General features: G+C 36.4%; 1 protein-coding gene across 1 annotated transcript in view; it reads left to right on the forward strand.

Annotated features, from left to right (window-relative positions):
* IFIH1 (interferon induced with helicase C domain 1) overlaps nt 1–21,169 on the forward strand; it is a 29,431-nt gene extending 8,262 nt beyond the window's left edge. Inside the window, exons 4-16 of the mRNA XM_009462003.2 lie at nt 2,076–2,156; nt 5,579–5,799; nt 6,657–6,867; nt 10,465–10,682; nt 12,235–12,351; nt 12,823–12,946; nt 13,036–13,269; nt 15,354–15,610; nt 17,085–17,234; nt 17,915–18,076; nt 18,419–18,609; nt 20,042–20,135; nt 20,243–21,169. Of these exons, the coding sequence (XP_009460278.2) occupies nt 2,076–2,156; nt 5,579–5,799; nt 6,657–6,867; nt 10,465–10,682; nt 12,235–12,351; nt 12,823–12,946; nt 13,036–13,269; nt 15,354–15,610; nt 17,085–17,234; nt 17,915–18,076; nt 18,419–18,609; nt 20,042–20,135; nt 20,243–20,425 (2,243 nt within the window). The 3' untranslated portion in view covers nt 20,426–21,169. The remainder of the gene's footprint in view (nt 1–2,075; nt 2,157–5,578; nt 5,800–6,656; nt 6,868–10,464; nt 10,683–12,234; nt 12,352–12,822; nt 12,947–13,035; nt 13,270–15,353; nt 15,611–17,084; nt 17,235–17,914; nt 18,077–18,418; nt 18,610–20,041; nt 20,136–20,242) is intronic.
* Nucleotides 21,170–22,345: the final 1,176 nt, after the last annotated feature.

Here is a 22,345-nt window from a genome sequence, read left to right on the forward strand (position 1 = left end):
AGAAAGTTGCCAGAGTTGAAAAAGGAAAACATTATTCTATTCACTTTTCATTTGGAAGATGAGTATTTTGCATTTCACTTCACCACTGATGTTTTGTTGAGAGATTATTTTGTAATGCATGCTGCATATTGTAATTGAGATAATTATGTACAAAACAGTTTGTGAATGCATACGCTCTGCTGCATATGCATCTTTCAGTAGGTCATTTTAGATGGGAGACCACATGGAATAGATACATGCAATTTTAATTTTGTCCTCTCTTTCCTATCCGCATGGATTCCTAGAAAGTGAGAGAGAGAGAGCAATTGTCATCTTCATAGTTGGAATTCCCACTAATGCTACTTAATAGGTTGTCGCAGGTCTTTGAACATGGATTATAACTGGTGAGGTTTTCTTCTTCTTTCAGCACAATGCTGTCTTTTCATGTGATATTAAGCACATGCTATTATATAATAACAGGGAAATTTTATATAAATCAGGCTTCTGCTGTGAATATATTTTTTAAATGCCTTTCTGTTGATTGCATTGATTTCTAGGACACTAGGCTTTTAATTTAGGTGCTTAAAGTCTTTAATGCCCTGGCCCATCGTAACACTTCCTACAGATGGTGGTGATTCATAGTTGGATCAGATTCTGAGGTCTGTTTGGAGTAAATTATGAAAACTATAGGACAGCAAGACAGATGTTTGCATCACTTTTCATGGTTATGTTAGAAAAACTAAAAATAAACACTTAAATACCTGATTCCGAGTGGTAGCTAAGGTAGCTTCATTTTGGTTGTCTGTATTATACTTGTTCTGTGAAATAGCAGTTTTGTTTCTGTTATTCATTCACTTTTCAAGGAGAGCAAAACTTGTGTAAAGGAAAGTCAAAGCTTCATATTTTTACTGAACGCAGACTAGGTTTAATTTCCACCTCACTTACCAAAATTTTGTAGTGTATATTTCAGTAGTCCCATTCTAAGACACTAGAACTTTTGTTCAGTTCTAAACTGTCATTCACAGCATGTGTTTTGCTTTATGAATTATTTGTTGGGGACAATATGGATATGGACAATAATGGGATATTCACTGGAAAAAACTATGAAAAACTCTATAGGACACAAGTTCACTAGCTAATTAAGCAAAACCTAGGTCAATGCTATTGTTCTGACTGATTTCTTATGCACACTATGAGCTCAGTTGCAGAGCGCTGCAGGTAAGCTGACAGTGCAGGGTGAGGCTGTTTGCAGCAGATTTTTCCAGAAGAACTGTGTATCTCTAGATATTAAAAGGACTGAGTTTTGGAAAATCTAGTTATGTAAATTACGCTTGTGACTGAAGAAAAGTCAGTGTAATACATTGATTGCCCAGCAGAGGGAGAGCTTAACATTAGAATGTCTCCAGTAAACTTGCCTGATCTCTGCGGCAGTGTCCCAGTCTTCTGTTGGGTGTAACAGGATTGTCGGTCTCTACTTTTACTTGCAGACAGTCTGGAAGATTTAATAATTCCTCTCTGCCTTTATTTACTTGGGAACTCTTTTCATGTTACGTGAAGAAACCCTTTTTAAAATAAAAAATCACAGTTCTGGTTTTGGTTTTCTTCTACTACAGATATAACTCACATGGCTTACAGGGAGTAAAAGAGAATGTCTTCAGTTTGCCAGAAGCGCTGTGTATCCAGTAGACCAACATGGTTTTCCTTCTTTTTTTTGGCACTTCGCTCTCTGAAAAGATAGAGAAGAATAGGACTAGAGGGGATCATGCAGGCGGTCATGTCTGGACCCTTGCTTTCAAGCAAACACAAGATAGATGCTTGACAACAATAAATCATGACCCACATAGCCTTACCTCTGCTATGTTTTGGATTTTCGTCTTCCACTCCATATTTTCTTCCATAAGAGAATGAATTGTATTGTTCAGTTTTTTCTTTACCTAAGAAAAAGTTTAATAAAGGAAATTATACCTCAGCCATCCCTGCCAGACATTTGTCTAGCCTATTGTAACAACTTGAGGAAAGAGCAAACAATATGCTTTTGCTATTTATATTTGTATAGCAAATATACTATACTACATTTGTGTATGTTTTTTATTTAGAGTCAGATGTCTCCATAGGAGATGGAAGTGTCAGTAACTTGAATGAAAACCTGGGACAGAGCTGCACAACCAGTGATTCAGGTATGTTTCCCTTCTATTATTTAGTAATTGAAAAATAAGCTCTGGAGGGTAAGCACTCTGTGAATGGGCTAGAACAAAAATCAATGGAAGGCTTTCACTGTGAGCTGTAGTTCACAGTATTTAGATGCAAGACTTCCTCTTATTTTGTTGGGAAACAGATGCCATTTTTATGGGTGTGGACTTAAGTCCCAGCCCCAAAAGAGCTGATTTACTGAGGTCGTCTGAATAGGTCTTTAGACATCGTCATCATACAAAATGGTTGGTAATGCAGGATGACAGAATCACATAGGCTGGAAGGGACTTCCAGAAGTCATCCAGTGCAGTTGCCTGTACAGAGATTCATAATGCTGCCACATATATGTGCTTCTTTTGCTCTCAGAGAAGAGCTAGATTGTGCCTGGCCCCTGCATAGGGTAAGTGAGAGGGAATAGGACATGCTTTAGAGGCATCTGAGGGTGAGGAGAAGCATTTCCAGGGTACCTGCAAAACAGTAACAATGGTCCACTTTGGACTTAAGTAATTCAGTAGCCCTATTTGTAAAAGCAGCCTAATCAATGGAGGTTACTATCTGAAGACCTTTGCAAATCTCGCATTTAAACATATGTGTGAGTTCTAAATATAGTTTTAAACTAAATATTGGACTGTGTTTACATAATATTTTGCAGACAGATATGAACTTGCTATATATATACTCCGAGCCCAATTAAACACTGCTGTTGTAAAAGACATCCCATTTTTTTTCTTCTTTTTTTCAATCTTAGACCTCAGGCAGAACGAATTTTCAGCTGTCCATCATGGTGAACAGCCTGTGTTTGCCTACACAGAATTCCAGAGGAACCAGTTACCTTTTAGAATCTAGCCTTTATAAAGTTTGTGCTGGGACTGTGTCTTGTTCAAGGGCTAGAAACAACCTGGGTACCTTTCAGGCCAGCTCTGCCTAATAAAGCTAGTATTAGATCAGTAAAGTCAATGTAAATGTTATATATCATATGGCTGCAAAGTGTTTACTATAAATGCTTTTAAAATAGTTTCAAGCTTTTTAAATATTAAAATCCATGTATTTTGCAAGTACACAGAAAATTCAGGATATCTCAGATCTAAATTGCTACCCTATAGCTAGGATTTTAGTCTATGTATGCTAATTCTGAAGAATATACTTTGCACTTCCGCATCAACTGAGGTGACTCATCAGTCACATTGTATTTTTTTTTCCTCACTGTGTCACATGAAATGTCTGGGCACAGAAACTTCTCTGATCTGTGGACAGTCACACTGTATCAGTTGGTCAGGCTGAGCTAGGCTACTGGTATGTGGCAGCACATATATATGTATGGCCTGATCCTTTTACATTCCTGAAAAATCTCCCATGAAGTAAATTGGGCACTGGCTATGTCCAGTAGTCCAGCAGGAAAAAATAAATCACTGCAGTTATGTGAAGAATGCAGAATAGTTTTTTTTTCCAATGTTTACTTGCTGTATGTTCTGTTTACATGTGGGCTTTAAAAACAACTAGTTAAAATGTTTTTAAAAACATTCATGCTTTTTAATTATACCTAGTAAACTCAGTGAGAGCAACTATGAGAAAAAAAGCTAAGGAGATCCAGACAGACTTTGTGATATTTATGGATTTTCTAATTTGAAATTTTGCACTAAAGTTGTATTAACAGAGATGTTTGGATAGTGTCTTAATGGACTGACATGATTTGGATTTTAATGCAAAGAATCATGTGCATTTAGTCGCAGTTTTCTGTGCAAGGATCATTTTACATTTAAGAAAAATGGTGGAATTAAGACAATAGAAGAATAATTATCATGTTTCTTTTAGCCCAGAGCAGCAATTCATATGAGGCTTGTACAAAGGCAGACAACTTCCCTAAAGTTATACTGTGCCCGATGAAAATTCTTTAATGGAATCATATCCTGTGAAAAGATTCTTGTATTAGCCTTTATCTAAACAGGGGCTGAGGAAGCTAGGATGGAGCTAAGTTAAATATTTTTTAGGCCTGGACAGTTAATTGAGGATGTTAAGGAACTGAAATTTAACCAAACAGATGGGTGATAAAGTGCTAGTTTCAATATGATTGAACTACTGAATTTAGCCAACCAGAAAGCAAACAACGTTCTTCCTCAAAAGAGAGTAGTAGAAGTCAGATAAGTAACAGCAAGTACTCTCTGGTGTGAATTTCCCTGTGTTCCAGGTAGTACTGCACTCACACTAAAAGGCAAAACAAGCAAAAAACACTTAAGAATGGCATTTGGATGTTTCCATCAGCAGTATTTTATCAAGCTTCATTACTTTTTGTTAGTTTAATTTTATTTAATGGAATCAGGGATACTAGAAAAATATACTTATTTTGTGTGTAATGTATCAGTGATAATAAAATCCTCATGATTCTTCATTTAATGATATCATCAGGAAATAAAACTATAGGGTTTTTTCCCTCATTTTTAGTCTAGTAGAATGAATTTGTGCCCTTTCTTAACTGAGGACAGTTAATGCTTGGAGGGTGATTTAAACATATCTGTAGGGAAAAACAAAAGCCCAAAACTCCATTGAAATAAATCCCTCTGATATTAATATGTATAATTTCTGACTTCCTAAACATATGTAAACTCAAGAGACTTGATGTGCTTTTCTTACTGCCTGAAATAATGCAACAGCATTTTTCCACTTTTAACTTTTGAACATTGTTTGTTTCACCTGTGAGCCATAGACCTGAACTCTCTGCCATTGCATTTTATATGATAGATGGAAGGTTTTTGCCTTCAGGTGGCAAATGTATATGGCTTTTTAGTGAACAGCTCGATTGCTTTGTGTATGAGTCAGTCTGGAAGCAGCGCAATCTACCATGAATAGGTGTGATACATTCTGCAGTTAGCTCTATCTTGTATGGGCAATTGAATTTTCTGATCTATTTGATCTTTATAACTCCATTATTTTTTAAGTGGTCCCTATCTTTTTCTTTCTATGGCTCCATCCTTTTTTTCATCCTCTGGGAAGTATTTAAAAAGGTAGCTCACTTGCAACCAAATAAATTTTAGTACTGATGAAAGAGAACGTCACATAAGATTGGCTAGATTATAAATACTGCAGCTCTGAACACAACCTTTTTTGGTCCCAGTGCTACTGAACTGTATCATTTGAATTCATACATAATAATAGTCATGTCAACATAGATGGGTGAAGAAATACTGTGGCTTATTCTACCTACCCTGGTTGGTGGCTGGATGTGAGCAGTTCTGATTCAGAGTTGCACAGGTCCACAGAGCAGCATTGCCTATACTAATATGCCTTGTTTCTGTTTATTCAGAAGATGCTTCTGATGATAGTAAATCAATATTTTTCCCTTTGACATTTGTTCAATATTCTAATAAATGTTCTATGCCTCCTGTTTGATACTTATATTTCTTTGTACCCTTAGATGACAGTGAATTGGAGAGCAGAGCTTCACCTGAGCCAGATCTGATCCTGAGAGATTACCAGATGGAAGTTGCAAAGCCAGCACTGAATGGGCAGAATATTATAATATGTCTCCCTACCGGCAGTGGTAAAACCAGAGTGGCTGTTTACATTACCAAAGATCACTTGGATAAGAAGAAAAGAGCATCAGAGCCTGGAAAAGTTATAGTACTTGTTAATAAGGTACGTTGGTCCATTTTTTAAAAAACTGTATTTTTCAAACTTCATGCACTGTTAATATAGAACTTGTAAAATGAATATAACCACATTTCTCAGCTTCTCCAGATGTAGCTATGTTTAAAGGCATACAGCTCTAGATTGTCATCTCCATTGCACCATCATCATGCTGCAAGCATGAATGATTTTAGTTTACCCCAGTGCAAGCGCAAATTTAGATGTGCCCTAATAACCACATTATTGGAAAAAGTATAATTTCATGTTAGAATGAATAGAACTAAATTCATATTTTAAAAAATAAAAATATTTTTCACATTCTGTGTTTGGATTTGGTACTGAAGGCCACCTAATGAGTCTCACAGTAGTTAGGGAATATTCTGTCAGATTTTCTGATAATTGCTGTAATTTTTACAGTTAAATTTAGCACATATAATCTTTTATTGTAGTATTAAAATATAGAAATACATTTAAGAACTCTATTAAAAGAATAAAAGATACCCATATCCTCCTGTAAGAATAAAATTGATAGCATGTTATAAGCTCAGTTAAAGAGCCAGAGTATGCATGGTTTGTTCGTTCCTTCTAAGGCACAGTTAAGCCACAGTTCTTGGGACAAAAAGATTTTATAGGAGCAGTTGGAGGGGAGGGGTTGGTTTGGGATTTTTAGTGCTTGGTTTTGTTTTTTGTGTTCGATGGGGTTTTTTTTTAATCCTACCCTGCAGTGAATAAGGGGATGTTTGCTTTTTTGAAAAAGTATATTTTGCGCAAAGCATGTGTTCACCTAACAACATTTCTGGCAAACAGACATGTATTTTTAATCCTATGTATGCTCTGGTTTAAATTCTTTGTAAACTTTTATTCAGGTACCGTTGGTAGAACAGCATTTACGAAAGGAGTTTAATCCATTCCTGAAGCGTTGGTATCAGGTTATTGGTTTAAGTGGTGATTCTCAGCTGAAAATCTCATTTCCTGAAGTTGTCAGAAGAAATGATGTCATCATCAGTACAGCACAGATCCTTGAGAATTCACTGTTAAATGCAGCCAAAGAAGATGAAGAAGGTGTCTACTTATCAGGCAAGTTTTTAATTCTGAAATTTTTACGGAAGGGCTAAAAGTATGTCTCTATTCTGGAAAATTGCAGAGTAAAAATGTGCCACATTCAGTAGTTAATGTTTTTTCAGCTGACTGGTTTTATAAATGCAAGCTGAGAGTCAAAACCAGATCTTACTTAATGAGCATGCAATTTTTTCAAGCCAAATTAGACTCTTACAGTTCATTTGTACTAAATATTTGTTATACTTCCTATTTTATCTAGCTCAAGCACAACTTTGTGCAAATGCAGCCATACTGGTTCCACTTTCCAAGCTTGGTAGAAGCCATAAACAGAATGAGAAAAAAATTATAAAAACTCAAATGCAGGCAAGTAGTTTGAGAAGCAGAATGGAACACAAGATAAAAGCCAATCTGTTATAGAAGTTGTATTCTTTAAACTCTTATCATTTTGCTAATGTACAGAGATACGGTTACTTATACATGTATCTCTCTGAGGCTGGCAGATATAATGGTCTACTACAACAGATGAAGGAAGGTGAAGAAAACAAAAGATACAAGATGAGATGAGGTAAAATTGTTTGCCCGGGATACTGAAGTGGCAGAAAGCTATGGGATCAGAAAGGAAATGGTATTATCTGCCAGTGACGTACAAATAACGGAACAGCCCATGACTTCAGCTCCAGGATTTGGGCTGCAGTGACTCTCCTCTGTGAGATGTTAACTTCTCCCTCTATCTCCATGCAGTCAACTCATTTTTAGATGGGGCAGGATGTAGCTGAGGGGAGAGCCATGATATTCAAAATAATGGATCTGAGATAAAAGAAGTACTTGACTGGGTGTTACAGGGACAGCAGAGAAACCTGAGGGGTCAGTCTGTGTCTATCAGTGCCTAGTGCTGACTGGAGTGCTGCTTGATCCAAACAAACTCCTACAGAGCCACTTAGGTACCTCAGAATTGCCTCCCCTCCTGCTTTCTTATTAACCTAGGCAGAGTACCAGAGATTTTCATATACTTACTTCCTTTCCACTGCACCTAAGTTAATAAACCTTCCCAAATCTGAATCATTTATGAATGCCGTATAGAGGCACCTCAACATTTCTACAGGAACTGCTGACCTCATTAGAATGGGGCTGAGTCCCAGCCAGCTTGTGTAATGAAGTGGTTTTTTTGAATGGGTTTCATGCGTTGCAAAGTTTCCTTCATAAGGGGCTATATTTTTTCCAGAACTGAGGTGGCCCTGTGTTGTGGTTTAACCCGTCGGCAACTAAGCACCACACAGCTGCTCACTCACCCTCCCCTCCCGCTGGTGGGATGGGGGAGAGAATAGGGAAAAAAAAAGTAAAACCCATGGGTTAAGCTAAAGACAATTTAATAGGACAGCAGAGGAAGACAAAAAATAATAATGATAAAAGAACATACAAAACAAGTGATGCACAGTGCACCTGCTGCCCAATGCCCAGCCCAGCCCCAAGCAGTGATCACTGCCCCCTGGCCAGCTCCCCCCAGTTTATATACTGAGCATGACGCCATACGGTATGGCATAGCCCTGTGGCCAGTCTGGGTCAGCTGTCCTGGCTGTGCTCCCTCCCAGCTTCTTGTGCACCGGCAGAGCAGGGGAAGCTGAAAAGTCCTTGCCTAGAACACTACTTCACAACAACTAAAATATCAGTGTGTTATCAACATTATTCTCATCCTAAATCCAAAACACAGCACTATACCAGCTACTAGGAAGAAATTTAACTCTATCCCAGCCAAAACCAGGACATCCTGCAAACAGGGCTGTGTTTCCTTGCTATTACACCTGTGCTAGTAAGTTCAGTTGGACCAAAGCCAAGCAAGCCTGAACAGAGCCATTTTTATGGCTGTGACTTGGTTAACTCGCAGCCTATATAAACCATCCTAATTTGTTATAAGTAAGTTATTTATTCCTAATTTCTATTCATACTTTTTTCATCTGTTTCCACAGCGGTCTGCATTACATGTAACATGGAATTCCAACCTCAGTAAAATGGAGGGGACTCTCTTAATTGCATTTTACCAAATGTCTACCCTCTTTACCAAGGGCTGAAGTCACTGTGTGGACTTTCTAAAAGCTGTGTATCACTTCCTTAGTAGAAGCACATCTCTCCTGGTAGGTTAGGTTCTTCCTGAGTAATGATAGGAATATGCATTACAGAGATGATGGTCAAAATCAAAGCGAGTAATTTCATGTTGGCAAAATAACAGAAACTGCCAGCACTGCTTCTGAAGTCTTGCAATATGTAGAAATCTTAGAAATAAATAGAAATTTAGGTTTGAAACCACATCACTCCAGTCCAAACCGGCTTTCTGAACCACTTGTGTGAAGACAATCAGACTTCCCCTGTAACATGGAGCACTAGTTTGCTTTCCTAGTGGTAGTCTTTGGTTTAGCCTTTAAATAAAATTTCCCTTGTTCAGTCTCCACCTTTCTTTAGGTTCTTCAAAGATGAAGTTATTTATTTTCTCCAGCAGAAAGGCCAACTGAGAATGTTCTAGCTCTCTGTTAGTTTCCAACTGCTGCCAGTTGTTGCAAACTTGTTTGTAGTGATGCAACAATTTGAGCACACTAATGTGTAAACAAGACCATGGAAATTACCCAGATTAAAAAAAAAAGGGGCGGGTGGAAGAGTTTAATGCTAATCATTTCAGTGATCTGCTTTACAGTAATTTCCACAAACATTTGTCAAATTGTACGAAACAATGTTGAATTAGAGAGTTATTGGCCAGCTAGGGGAAGAGTGGGAGCTCCATAAACCAGTTTTGCTGTTAGAGAAACAGATAAATGTTCATGAGTCTTTCAAATCAGAACCTTGAAATATGTGTCACTGGCTGCATGTGCAGATGGATTAAACAGATGTTTTCTATGATTGTGAGAAATTTAAAACAAACAAAAAATAATCTTAATTTTCCTTATCATATAGTACTTTACTTGGTGCATGTAATTATGATCTGACTAAAAAGCACATAATACCTGTCTGAATCTTCATCAGTTTCCTCTGCTACAAAGGAGAGATGATTGGTAGTGTTCCCACCATCTGTTTGTTGTTTCCAATGACACATCCATAAAGTAATATAAATCTTTTAATCGGACAGGAATAGGGAGGAAATCTTTGTGCTACTATAAAATGGAAGCATATTTTGATCAGGACAGGCCTTTCTAGAATGTCTGAAAGGCTTCTAACATGTTATGTATCTTCTCATAAACAAACAGTGTGTAGTTTCTCAGATACGGTTATGGATATAAAAGATAGGATTGTGTTGAACTATGATATATTCTTACCACTGGTTATTAAAATTATCACTCTGAAATTCTTTATACCATCAGATTGGTTTTGCAAAAATAGAAAAACTTTTTATGTTACGTGAAATGTAAAACTACTTGACACATCAGGACTGCAGCAAAGATTCCAAAGTCCATTAAGGATGTACAGCTTCCATCCACGCCTTCCTCTAGCACTACAAATTTCCTAATATGTTAGGAACAAACTGACAGGTTCTCTTCAACAATGTTCTTACCTGTAAGAAGATTTACCCACACAAATTCTACATTTGAAAGAAAATTAATCATTTTAGGGGTCTCTTTTTTTTTTTTTCAGATTTTTCACTCGTCATTATCGATGAGTGTCATCACACTCAAAAGGAAGGTGTCTACAACAATATAATGCGACGTTACTTAAAAGAAAAGATGAAGAACAGGAAGCTGGCGAAAGAAAACAAACCACTGATCCCACTGCCTCAGATTCTGGGACTTACAGCCTCACCTGGTGTAGGAGGTGCAACATCCTACTCAAAAGCTGAAGAACATATTCTGAAAGTAAATAGCCCTCACACTTGCAAACCATCAAAGGGATATTGTCTTGTTCAAGTAAAACTTTTAAAGTCAGTGTTAAGCTCCAAATATATAATCTGATTTTTTTTTTCATGTGTACATGGGATTTCAGCTCACAGCCGTTCAGCAAATTAACCCACTACAAATTAATGGAAATCCGTGTACAAATAGGGGTTACTTTACAGGGAAGTAGGGTTACTGAAAAAGGAAGTAAAAAGATTGCCTCATTTGAAAAAAATTCTCAAGATCAGAGGCAAGAAATCCACAAAATAGTGAGGTTTTATAGTTAATAAAAATCTTCTTTTTCCATTGATGGTTCAGAATTTACTGTGTATTCCTAAATCCTAGAGAGATCACGGCATTTTATATCTGTATTTCTAGAGTGACTAAGCTGGGCTTTTGTGTGGATCCAAGAAAGTGAAAAACAAAGTTGAATACTTAAACAAGCAGAAACCACTTGTGAGATACAGGTAGCATACAAATGTTTTTCTTTACAGCAGTTAGAGTTACTCATTGAGAGGGCAGTATGGTGTAGTTGCATAAACACCTGACTGGAGATAATTGGTTAAATTCCCTACTTAAAGAAAATCTATTTTACTTGAAATTCAATGGATTTACATTAGTAATACGAAAGTAGAAGTTAGCCCAGTACTCCAGTGAAAACTCCTGACTAGCAATTTGCATAAGAAGGTAATGTGATATTGAATAGGTGAGGCCTGCAAGAAGCTTTTATGCTGTATTGAAGTAGATAGAATTGCGAGGTATTTTGAGACAAAAACTTTCTGGCAATGGAAAAAGCAGAGAATTCCTTCTCATCACCTCTGAAATCTTAATGATAGGATGCTGGGTTTTGTATCTAAAGAAATGTAATCTGAATATGCAAGCTCAAATAGATAACTACTGCTGAAGACATTAAAAAGGTTGCCTGCCAGACTTCCTTTCCTGTTTTCTCTGCTCATAAAAATTTTAAGGTTTTCCCTTATTAATTTAGACTTAGTGACAGAAAGGTACATATTTTCTTGTCAGAAGAGATCAAAAGCAGAAAAGTCCAGTTCAGTCATGCAGCTAGCACAGAAAATTTATTTATCTCTTCCTGTTCCAAGAAAGATAATTTCAAATTATTTTCTACTCTCATGACTAGCTCTTACTTTTATAATTACTCCCTAACATTTATTTTCTTTTTTTCTATTTCACCATTGGTTTTGTTTATTTGTTTTGTGCTCCAAAATCTACTCTTCCAAAGTGTTGATGCTATGTTTTCCTTTTCAACATATCTGTTTTGCACTGTGATCTACAAGTTTTTTCCTGTATGCAAGGATCACTTCTGGCCTAAAAAGTAACTTGTTCAGCTTATTTCAAATGCTTTTCAAAGACTTGGCCTTTCTTATGCTGATAGTGTCTCTATTCAATTTTGTAGGAAGAAAATCAAGTAATATAAAACCCAATATCTAAATGAGAAGCTCTGTTGCATTAATTCAGTTTTCATGTAGAATAACTCATTAATTGTTAAAAGAAATAACATTATGTTTTCTCCCAGATCTGTGCCAATCTTGATGCATGTAGAATCATGACTGTTCAGGAGCATGCCTCCCAACTGAAGAATCAGGTGAAGGAACCGTATAAGAAGACTGTGATTGCAGATGACAAAAGAAGGGTATGTTTTTTCAAACAGATCAGTGTTAAAGTTAAATTGCCCTTTAAAAATGTGTTGTATGATATCAAAAACTTTTGGCTAATGCTCTTTTTCTATAGATTTATTGTGATCCATAGTGCTAATTTGAATGTGTGTATATTTATCTGCTGCTTTCCTCTGTATGGAAAAGTGTCAGTAAATTTTTATTTACATGAGTTATATTTTTGAGGTATCTGGTCAAAAGACCTTCTGAACCATAGTTGAAATGTTTGTGTTGCAGTGACATTATATTCACTAAAAAAATATGTTATTTCATGGTGTAATTTTTGTAATATTTGGAACTATTTATTTCATAACTCTAAATGTACTTAGCAATCTTACTTGTTTTCTAATTTAAGGTTTAACATTTAATAAAATTACTCAGTGTGGTACTAGCCAATGTTTTTGTTGCCAGAAGATGCTTACTTACTTTGGTAATCAATTTATTTCCAGGATCCATTTAGAGAGAGAATTACTGAGATCATGACAGACATTCAAAACTATTGCCAGCTCCATCCAAAATCTGAGTTTGGAACTCAGCCGTATGAACAGTGGGTGATTAGAGAAGAGAGAAGAGGTAACTGCATAGCAAAAATATCCCAGCTTTGCATTTGTTTGGGTCATTTTATACACAGGTGTGGGTTTGTATTTTCTGTTCACTTCTAGCTGCAAAAGAAGAAAAGCGCAAGGAACGTGTCTGTGCAGAACACTTGAAGAAATACAATGATGCTCTCCAGATAAATGACACCATCCGGATGGTGGATGCATACAATCACCTAAATAACTTTTATAAGGAGGAGAAAAGTAAGAAGACAGTAAGGAGTGATGATGATGATGATGATGAACCAGCAGTGTCAAAACAGGATGAAACAGATGAATTTCTAATAGGTTTATTTCATGGTAAGTTTGAAATACATTGTGATATTTAATATTTGAAATCCATAGATTAGCACTAATATGATTTGCATGGGCCCATTAGTTACTACATCCTAGAGACTGCCGTTTTCTTGATTATGACAGTATCTGGATGTCCCAGTTCATACAGTATGGAGTACATTAAACAACATCATAGTGTGACCGTGTCCCAACATATAGTAGAAGTTCAGCTTTGGCCCAAGGGCACTTTCTTTTTGCCGATAGTAAGTAAAAACTGTTCTCTGCTTTTCTCCAATGAACTGTCCATGAGGACACTCTGATAGATACATAGAATGTGTATTCCAGTAGACACTCTTGAGGGGCAAAAAGTTGAGCAAATGGAATACAAAATTAATGAAATGACAGGTTTTTAACCAACCCTTTCTACCAAAGTTTGTTTGTCTATATACTAAGAGATGGGAGTGATGACCCTGAGGAAGTTTCAGGTAAAGAGCAATTAGTAAGAGAATTACACAGAGGATTAAATTGCAACGACCAAAGTTAGTTGCCTTTTTTTTCAGATCATTCACCTTGGAACTAGGATTCATTCAGTCCTTGACACACTAATCTTTTTTGCCTCTTTCTTTTTCCCTTTCTGCCTTTACAATGAGGAAGAGGTAGACAAGTTTGGTCCCATTGCCTATGGTTCCTGGGCAGTGCAAAAGAAATTAGATTTTACTGCAGCATGTATCCCAACTTCATGTATCCTATGAACTACAAAATTAAAATGCCATTGGTCAGAAATTCAGGAAAGGTTAAAAAAACTTCTAGAAAAGTAGATTAGGTTAGATATTGTCATCGTGTTTTTTAATGACTCTTCTAACCTGTCTTTATGCCCCCTTATTTAGAATTTCAGTATTGAGCTGTTGCTGAGAACCAAAAAGTTAAACTAACTAAAAAATGAAACTGAGTTGTCTAGATTGCTTTCATTTCCACAGGTAAATGAAGTTCAAGGAACCTGACAGTGAAAAATAAATTATATTCTAATTTGTTTTGATTTTACCACTGACGGTACCAGGAGTAATGGAAGAAAATCTAAAATTTCTCTTTCCAACTTTTAAGAGCAGAGTTCATCTTTGGGTGATAAAGTCACTGCAGCCCTTAGTGTAGGTTTCACAAAGGGGGAAAATTATGGGAGTTTGTTACATCTACGTATTTTTTTGTAAGTATTTGTATATGCTTGATTACATTCTAAAATACGAATAAGACTGTAGTCAGAAAGCCAGTGCCTAAATGGTGTAGTAGTTTGTGATACATTGACTTCCATTGCATTGGACAAGGTGCAGTGCAATAATCTGCACGGGGTGATGACATCAGAGTGACTGTTTAAACTTAACACACAAGGCCCCCACCTTAAAAAGTTATTATTGTGTTTGCATGATCATCTGACAAGGATGTAGGCTTTTAACTATTAGAAGTTTTTAAAAAAAAAATTAAAACACATGAGGAATGCTCCCTGGTCGTGGTCAATAGTGGCTGTCGAAGAGAGTCACTCATTTAACATTTCACTGAGTGTATTGAAATGTCTTTAAAAGCTGCTTTACCCATAACAATGCCCCCATCCTGGTGTCTATTACATTGCATATTTCTAGTGCGGATTCCTACTTTAATGAATGTTCCAAGGACAATTTATGTCTAAATTTATAAAAGCATTATCAGTTCTGAGGGCTATGTGTATCAATCTGTTTCTCCTTGTAAGACTTTTTCCATTATTTTAAAACTGTTTTGCAAATATTATAAGCTATAATTTAGCTCTTTAATACAGTGCACTTAACTCTGTACCACTTCTGGTGTGTAGACGGAGTTTTTTTCTTTTGTTTATTCTTGCCATGAAATATAAGCAAAGTGTATGTTAAAAAGTTAATGGTGATTTATTTTGTTTGATTAGTGTGTTTTTAATGAATGTAAACTTACTTGACAAATAATTGGTATGCCACAGCTCTTCAAAATGGTTGCGAATTAGCCATGCTGGGAGAATTGCATAGAAATTTGCTCTTTGCTTTGTTTTTTTCTAGAGCTGTTATTTTACATGGTTACTTTTTCTTAATTTACATCTGCTATTTTTAAAGCAAAAAAGAAACAGCTGAAAGAGTTGGCTAGAAAGCCAGAATATGAAAATGAGAAGCTAATACAGTTGCGAAACACTTTAATGGAGGAGTTCACGAAGACTGAGGAACCTAGAGGAATTATTTTCACAAAGACTCGGCTAAGTGCTTTTGCTCTATTCCAGTGGATTAAGGATAACCCAAAATTTGAAGAAGTGGGAATTAAGGCCCATTATCTTATCGGTGCTGGACATAACAGTGAAATTAAACCCATGACTCAGGTACAGAACTATGCACTACAGCATTAAAATCTTGTACGTGTTTTGAGAAAACAGCTTGTTTTAGTACTAGAACAATGGACTGAAGTTTGGAGCCCAGGGTTCTGGTTTCATACCTGCCAGCAGCTTGCCTTCATAAGCTGCAGGGTAGGTGAATAACAATGTCAGAATGATTTTATTTCCACAAGAAACAAGCTTTCTTGGTTTTGGATTCTGTGGCAGTAGGTGTAACAGGCAGCCATTTCCTAGAGGAGCATATAGTCAAAAGGGACACAAGTTGTAGTGAGGCATAGGAAGAAAAAGTTAACAAAATGGCAATAGCAAAAACACGATAGTTGAATGAGTTTATACTTATCGGGACAACAGTAATTCAAATTATATTCTAGTCGCTGAATTGAAAAATAAAATTACAATGTTGATTATGCCTGTCTTTTACTGATATCATTGCTTAATCAACTTATACCAATTTATAAGCATGCTTTGCACTGATGCATAATCATTGAAAGAGAATTTGCCAAAATTCGCAATGAAAATTTCACAATTGATTACTCAACAGTCCGTCTTGTACCATTGTGTTGACTTCATACACAACATCTCGCTGATGATTTATACCTCCAAAATAAACATTTTCAAAACAAAGTACTCCAGTATCCTAAAACCTCTCTTTTATTCTGCTTTTTACTCCCCATAAATTTGTAACTTCAGCATTTAAGCAATAATGATGTGGTTTACTGCTGGGCAGAGTCCATTCCCTTCAGCTGTTCTCTGTTTCAAAAAAAAGTTAGGAATTTTTGTCTCAAAAAGTTGCTTGTTTTCAGTGAAAATTTGGTATTTAATCTGTGCACCACATTGCACAAACAAAACAATAGCCTCTACATTTTGAAACTGAGTATAGCAAATAGGAAGTTTCTGTCCCTCTGCTCAGGCTTGTTTGAAATATCCAGCTAATTCAGAAGTCTGTGTTTTGGATGCTTTATTTTTTAAGTGTATCATTGCTGTGCTTTTTGGTGCTCCCCAGATCACCGAAATGATGGTCCCCATTTATTATGGCGAATTTTAAGTGCTTTGGAACTTGGAAGTGCTGAAGTCTATACTTTAAGCTGAAATTACTGACGTGGTAGAAATACAGAACCTCTGAGTAACTACTTAATGAATTTGAAAATAATAGAACAACAATATTATCAAAACTGCTAGCGCCTATGAAATGGGCTACAAAGCTCGAAGCTCAGTTACCTTAAAAAATTGGCTTCTGCTCCCTCCTCCCCCAAAAAAGGTGCTGAACACCTGTTGTGTTCAATAGGAACTCCTTGTTTGTCATCTTGAAAGATGCTTACATGCAGTTGTTTGAAGCCACTTGATGTTTGGTACTCCAATCTGAAATGATTGGACTACAATTCCTTAAACCTCTTAATTAGAAGAAACTGTATGACAGAAACTAATACTGAAAGTTAATATACTGATTTTTTTTAATTTACAGAATGAGCAAAGGGAAGTTATTGATAAATTCCGAGGTGGAAATGTAAATTTACTTATTGCTACAACTGTAGCTGAGGAAGGCCTAGACATCAAAGAGTGCAACATTGTTATTCGCTATGGCCTCGTCACCAATGAAATTGCTATGGTGCAGGTATGAGTTTACTGCACACACAATTTATTTTTAGAAGTGCTTTTCTGTTTGGAGTATGTAACTGGTGAATCACATACCTGGGGTTTGGAGATAATATTGAAGTACCTTCATGCTAAAAGAGAAAATGCTCTTGTAACAAGGTTCATTTCCAGTTGTCACCTCAGTTTGCGTGCAATATAAAATCTGGCTCCATGTGTAATGGTGTAACATCCATTTAAAGCTCTACACAAACAGTAAGTTCTTTTAATAGAAAAGGTATGAGAATATGATGAGCAGATTGGTTGATATAAAAGACATTTGTACCATCAGCAGCTAAAAAGAGATAATTGCATATCAGAATACCAGCTTGTCCATGTTCTCACTTAATTTGTGAAGACAAATATTTAATATTTAAATACATGCTTATTTTTTGGTGACAAAATACAGTTTCTGCTTTGCAAAATGTTGTGCTAATCACAACTCTCCTGAGTACTATTTTCACAGGTATCTTTGGTGATAATGCAGAAGCGGTATTATGTTATTCACTGATTCTTTATCTGTCTGAGTTAAATGGAAAAAAATGCTCTGTGGGGACTGCATAAGGAACAGTACATGTTGTCTATTACAAAACTAGGGGAAAATGTTATGCAGTGTGATAGGGAACATTGTGCTGTTTATGTTGTATTCCTTGCAAATTGTAGGCTCGTGGTCGAGCTCGAGCTGATGAGAGCACCTATGCACTTGTGGCTTCGAGTGGCTCAGGAGCTGTTGAACGTGAAGATGTTAATATTTTCCGTGAGAAAATGATGTATAAGGCCATCCAGAGTGTCCAGAAGATGCCACAAGAAGAGTATTTAAATAAGGTATTTACTGCAACTCTGCACTTTCCGTTTAAAGAAAACCTTTTTATATTGTAAGAAATACTTACTATTTGAAATCTACTTAGGGGAGAAAAACTTAAAATAATATTACTATTATTAAAATAAAATTACTACATATGGCCTTGAATCCTTCTGCCAATATTTGTTTTATAATCTCTGTTTCCTGGGTCTTTAGAAAAGTCTGCTCTTCTATTGGTAAGGGGGGAAACACACAAGTCAGGAAAATTGACTAGAAGTCAGTGAACTCAGTAAAATAACTGAAAAATAAAACTGTTACTGGCATTCCACCAGAATGTTACAGTGCTCTTACTGATCTGTTTCTAGATTCAGAATTTCCAGTTGCAAAGTATAGTGGAAAAACAAATGAAGGCAAAGAGAGATCAGCGCAAGACATACAAGAAAAATCCTTCACTAATAACATTCCTATGCAAAAATTGCCACAAGCTGATATGTTCTGGAGAAGACATACAAGTTATTGAAAACATGCATCATGTCAGTGTGAAAAAAGATTTCCAGTAAGTGTTTATGAACTACTTTATCTCTTTCGGGCAGGAACAGATTTTCTTTTCAGCAGGGCTGTACAGGGCCTGTAACCCTCTAGGCCCTGTGAGGAGAAAAAAAGATTATTCCAATATTGTCAGTCCTAGGCTCTATGGAGTTTACAGTTAATGAGGTTGAAGGAAATGTTTGCTGTTACCCCTGATTTCGAGGTGACCAGCGTTTGAAACTTTGGAAAAAGATAGAGGTCCTGTGGTAATATTAACTAGGTCACTTATTATATAATATGGTGTGTATTCCACAGTGTAACTGTAACCAAAGATGAATACCAGTTACCCACATACTTACACCAGTAACAGACCCAGGATAAGAGTTTGACTCAAACAGAATATTGGCCATGAGCTGTGCATTGCCAATTGTATATTTAGAGGATGTTCATACTGGTGACACACCCCTTTTAGTTCTCCCAGTGTTCTTGCTCCTTCCTGTCTCCATTGCAAGAGATGCCATCTAGGTTGGTAAACATTTATGTTAAACTGTGTTTAACTTTTCAGTGCCATGATGGCAGGAGGTGACTTTCTCTTCCCTCTCATAATGGAAATTAAGAGACGAAGCAAATGTTTTAATTCAACTTCAACTGCTTTTGCTTACTACAGTAAATTTGTAATGGGTATTGTACATTACAGATCAGTCATGCTTTGGTAATTATACAGCAGACACCATCCAGCCAAGTTACTGCCCTCCAAAGTTCTCATTTCTTTGAGACATATCTCTGGTATAATTTGTAAAGACTTTTTGAAGAGTTAATGAGAAATTAGTACCCATACGTTGGAAAAATTAAAACTGAGCTGCAGCCCTAAACGTTGCTTTTACTGTGAAATTGTCCTGTCAGCATAATGTTACCACTCAATTCAAACTACAGGATAATAATTCTTAGAAACCCCTCAGCACAGGCTAATAGTAACCCTCAAGATCAAGTACTCCCTAAACTAAATGATGTAAGAATGTGCACATACTCTGCAGCTCTGGATAGTCAGAACCAAATGATTCTGTTAAGGGGTAAGGTTGGACTACAGGGAGTAAAAAGAAAACCTCTAACTTTAAGGTATCATTTCTTTGACAGCTCCATGGCACCTGAAAAAAACAAGCTAGATCTATCCCCTATTATAATGGAGAGCCTGCTGCTCCTGCTTTAAGATGTGTGAGGGAGGATGCAGCTCCTGAAATGCTATGAGAGGAGGCAGAGTACAATTGTATTTCACTATTACTTAGGAACGTGAAAAACGACCTTGCATTGTCTCCAACTCCTGAATGTGCACAACAGTCAGAGAGTTTACAACCTTTCAGGTTTCATATCTGGCCAGCAACTGTAGTCACTGTGTGTTTAAGGCTGTATGTAGCATTGAATGACCAATGTATTCTGACGCACGCTTTCTGACTGTTTTTCAGAAGTCTTTACCATACAAGAGAAAATAAGACACTGCAAGATAAGCATGCAGATTACCAGACAAATGGGGAAATCATATGTAAAGATTGTGGACAAGTGAGGAGCAACTTATTTTCATACTTCTATGTTGTTGTTGTCTGTATTTATTTCTGTCTAATAATCTTGTCTATTTTATCTGAAACGTAATTTCCTTATACTTGCAGGCTTGGGGAAATATGATGGTTCACCGAGGTCTTGACCTGCCTTGTCTAAAGATTAGAAATTTTGTGGTTGTGTTTGAAGACAAGAAAACAACAAAGCAAATTTTTAAGAAATGGGGAGAACTGCCCATCAGGTTCCCTAGTTTTGATTATGCAGCTCATTTTCCTTCAAGTGATGAAGATTAAGGACTCAGAACGAAAATAAAACCCCTTTTCAACTTTTCTCTGACTGCTCATTAAAAGGTGCTGTGTCCCATACAGAGTGCTGCATCACAAACACTGTGAAAGCTCCTGGGCATGAGGAAACTGTTTTGAAGAGGAAAAAACCCGAGGAAGGAGAAGGACGAAGTCGCATGGTTGCTGTCCACACCCAGATTTGCAGTGGGACTCTGGGACAAATAAGATGACCAAATACATTGCAGTCCTGTGTATCCATGGAACAAATTCCTGTCTCTACTCACTACAGTCCGTCATGGAGTGACAACGCTATCAGAAGTGTGTTAGGTGACCTGTCGTCAAGCACAGAACATAGGACAGACATCCTGAGACTTGCCATGGTGATTATTTTCTGTTTTTCTTCCTGCCAGAACCCGTTTGAAGATAAAGTGTCTCAAAAGAGGAGCCATGTAAAGACGGCAGATTAGCCAAGTGTTACTTCGGAATTGTTGCTTCATCAGTGTTTTTATGACTGAGTTCTTCCCCTCTTATCTTTAGCTGTAAGCTCATACATTTTGACAGACTAAAGTTAAGTTTCCATTAAAAGACATTTCAAAAAATCAAGCCCTTAAACTGACTTGAAATTGATTATTTTAATGTCCAAGAAACACAATGCCAAGTGTCTTTCTGTGTGTTAGTTTCATAGGATTGCTAAACTGGCTATATAACGAGGTATGTATTTTCTTCAATAAATTACTATAATGATTAACCTTTGCCAACTGTGATACTGTTTATTCTCTTTCACTGTAAGTATTCTGACAATACCATGGTTTCACCCTAGAAATTTAAAGGATGGTGGTATTCTGACTGTAAAAATAGCATAATGTGTCTCCGTATTTCTCTCATTGACAGATTTTTTTCCCCTCTATTTGCAATTAAGATATTGGAGAGTGGAAAGAAGGTCTGTTTGTTGTTATAACAGTCAGCTTTGCAAATTCAGGATAAAGTGGTATGTTTACTGGCATGGACATGTAAACACTTCAGTAGCCCCAGGTAAAATTTCTAAGTTACAACATAGCTGAAAAGTATCTCCCAGCAAAAAAGAATATCATTATGGCTAGATCTATAATTGCTCTACATTTTTAAAAGGAATATAAATACTGTGTACATTTTTTTTAAATCAGATTTGATTCCAGGCTTGCATCAGGACCAGATTTGGGGCTTTTTTTTCATATTTCTGGCCTTGCTTCAGGGGTAGGGGAAAAAATCTTAATGTCTGACTGAGAAGAGCAGGACATTTCAGATATCACCAAACTGATACAGGCCATTTTGGGATTAGCTACTTACATATAAACAAGTTATAGCATTATGAAATAAATATGCACACTGATGAGTTTTCACTATAGCAGTTTTGTAGATTAGAGTGTGCTTAAACTACATAAATTATGGTTTATTTATAGGTTGAAATTATTCCACAACAGTGATTTATACCAATAAACTACTACCTTAGGGCTGTTATTCTCTTTCTTGTATGGTAGTATTTTGCTTAATACTGAAGCTTTTGGCTACTTCTAGAATCTGCTGATTTAGCATTAAGTGCAGGACAAATTTTACACTTTGTACACATTGATCTGAGAATGTGACTATTTAAAAATGTTGGGTACTGATAGATCACACATGATTGTAATTTAAGGTGGTGTTTTGTTCATGTGCTCGGTATCTGATGAGATGCTATGAAATATACTAAAAAATAATTATTATAAGAGTCTCTTTTGGTAAATAATCATCTTCCAGATCATCTCTGGATTTCTGTATTAATGAGTTGTCACAGTTATGTACATGTAACATAATACTCTGTACATAACATTTTCAATTGTCTGAAGTAATTTATTCAGTACTTTAAAGAAGTGTAAAAGCCTGGTAAAAAGATTATATCATTACATAGATTGC

This window comes from Nipponia nippon, unplaced genomic scaffold (genome assembly GCF_047370975.1).
Source record: "Nipponia nippon isolate SJK-2023a ecotype South Korea unplaced genomic scaffold, ASM4737097v1 scaffold_5, whole genome shotgun sequence".
Classification (NCBI taxonomy): Eukaryota; Metazoa; Chordata; class Aves; order Pelecaniformes; family Threskiornithidae; genus Nipponia; species Nipponia nippon.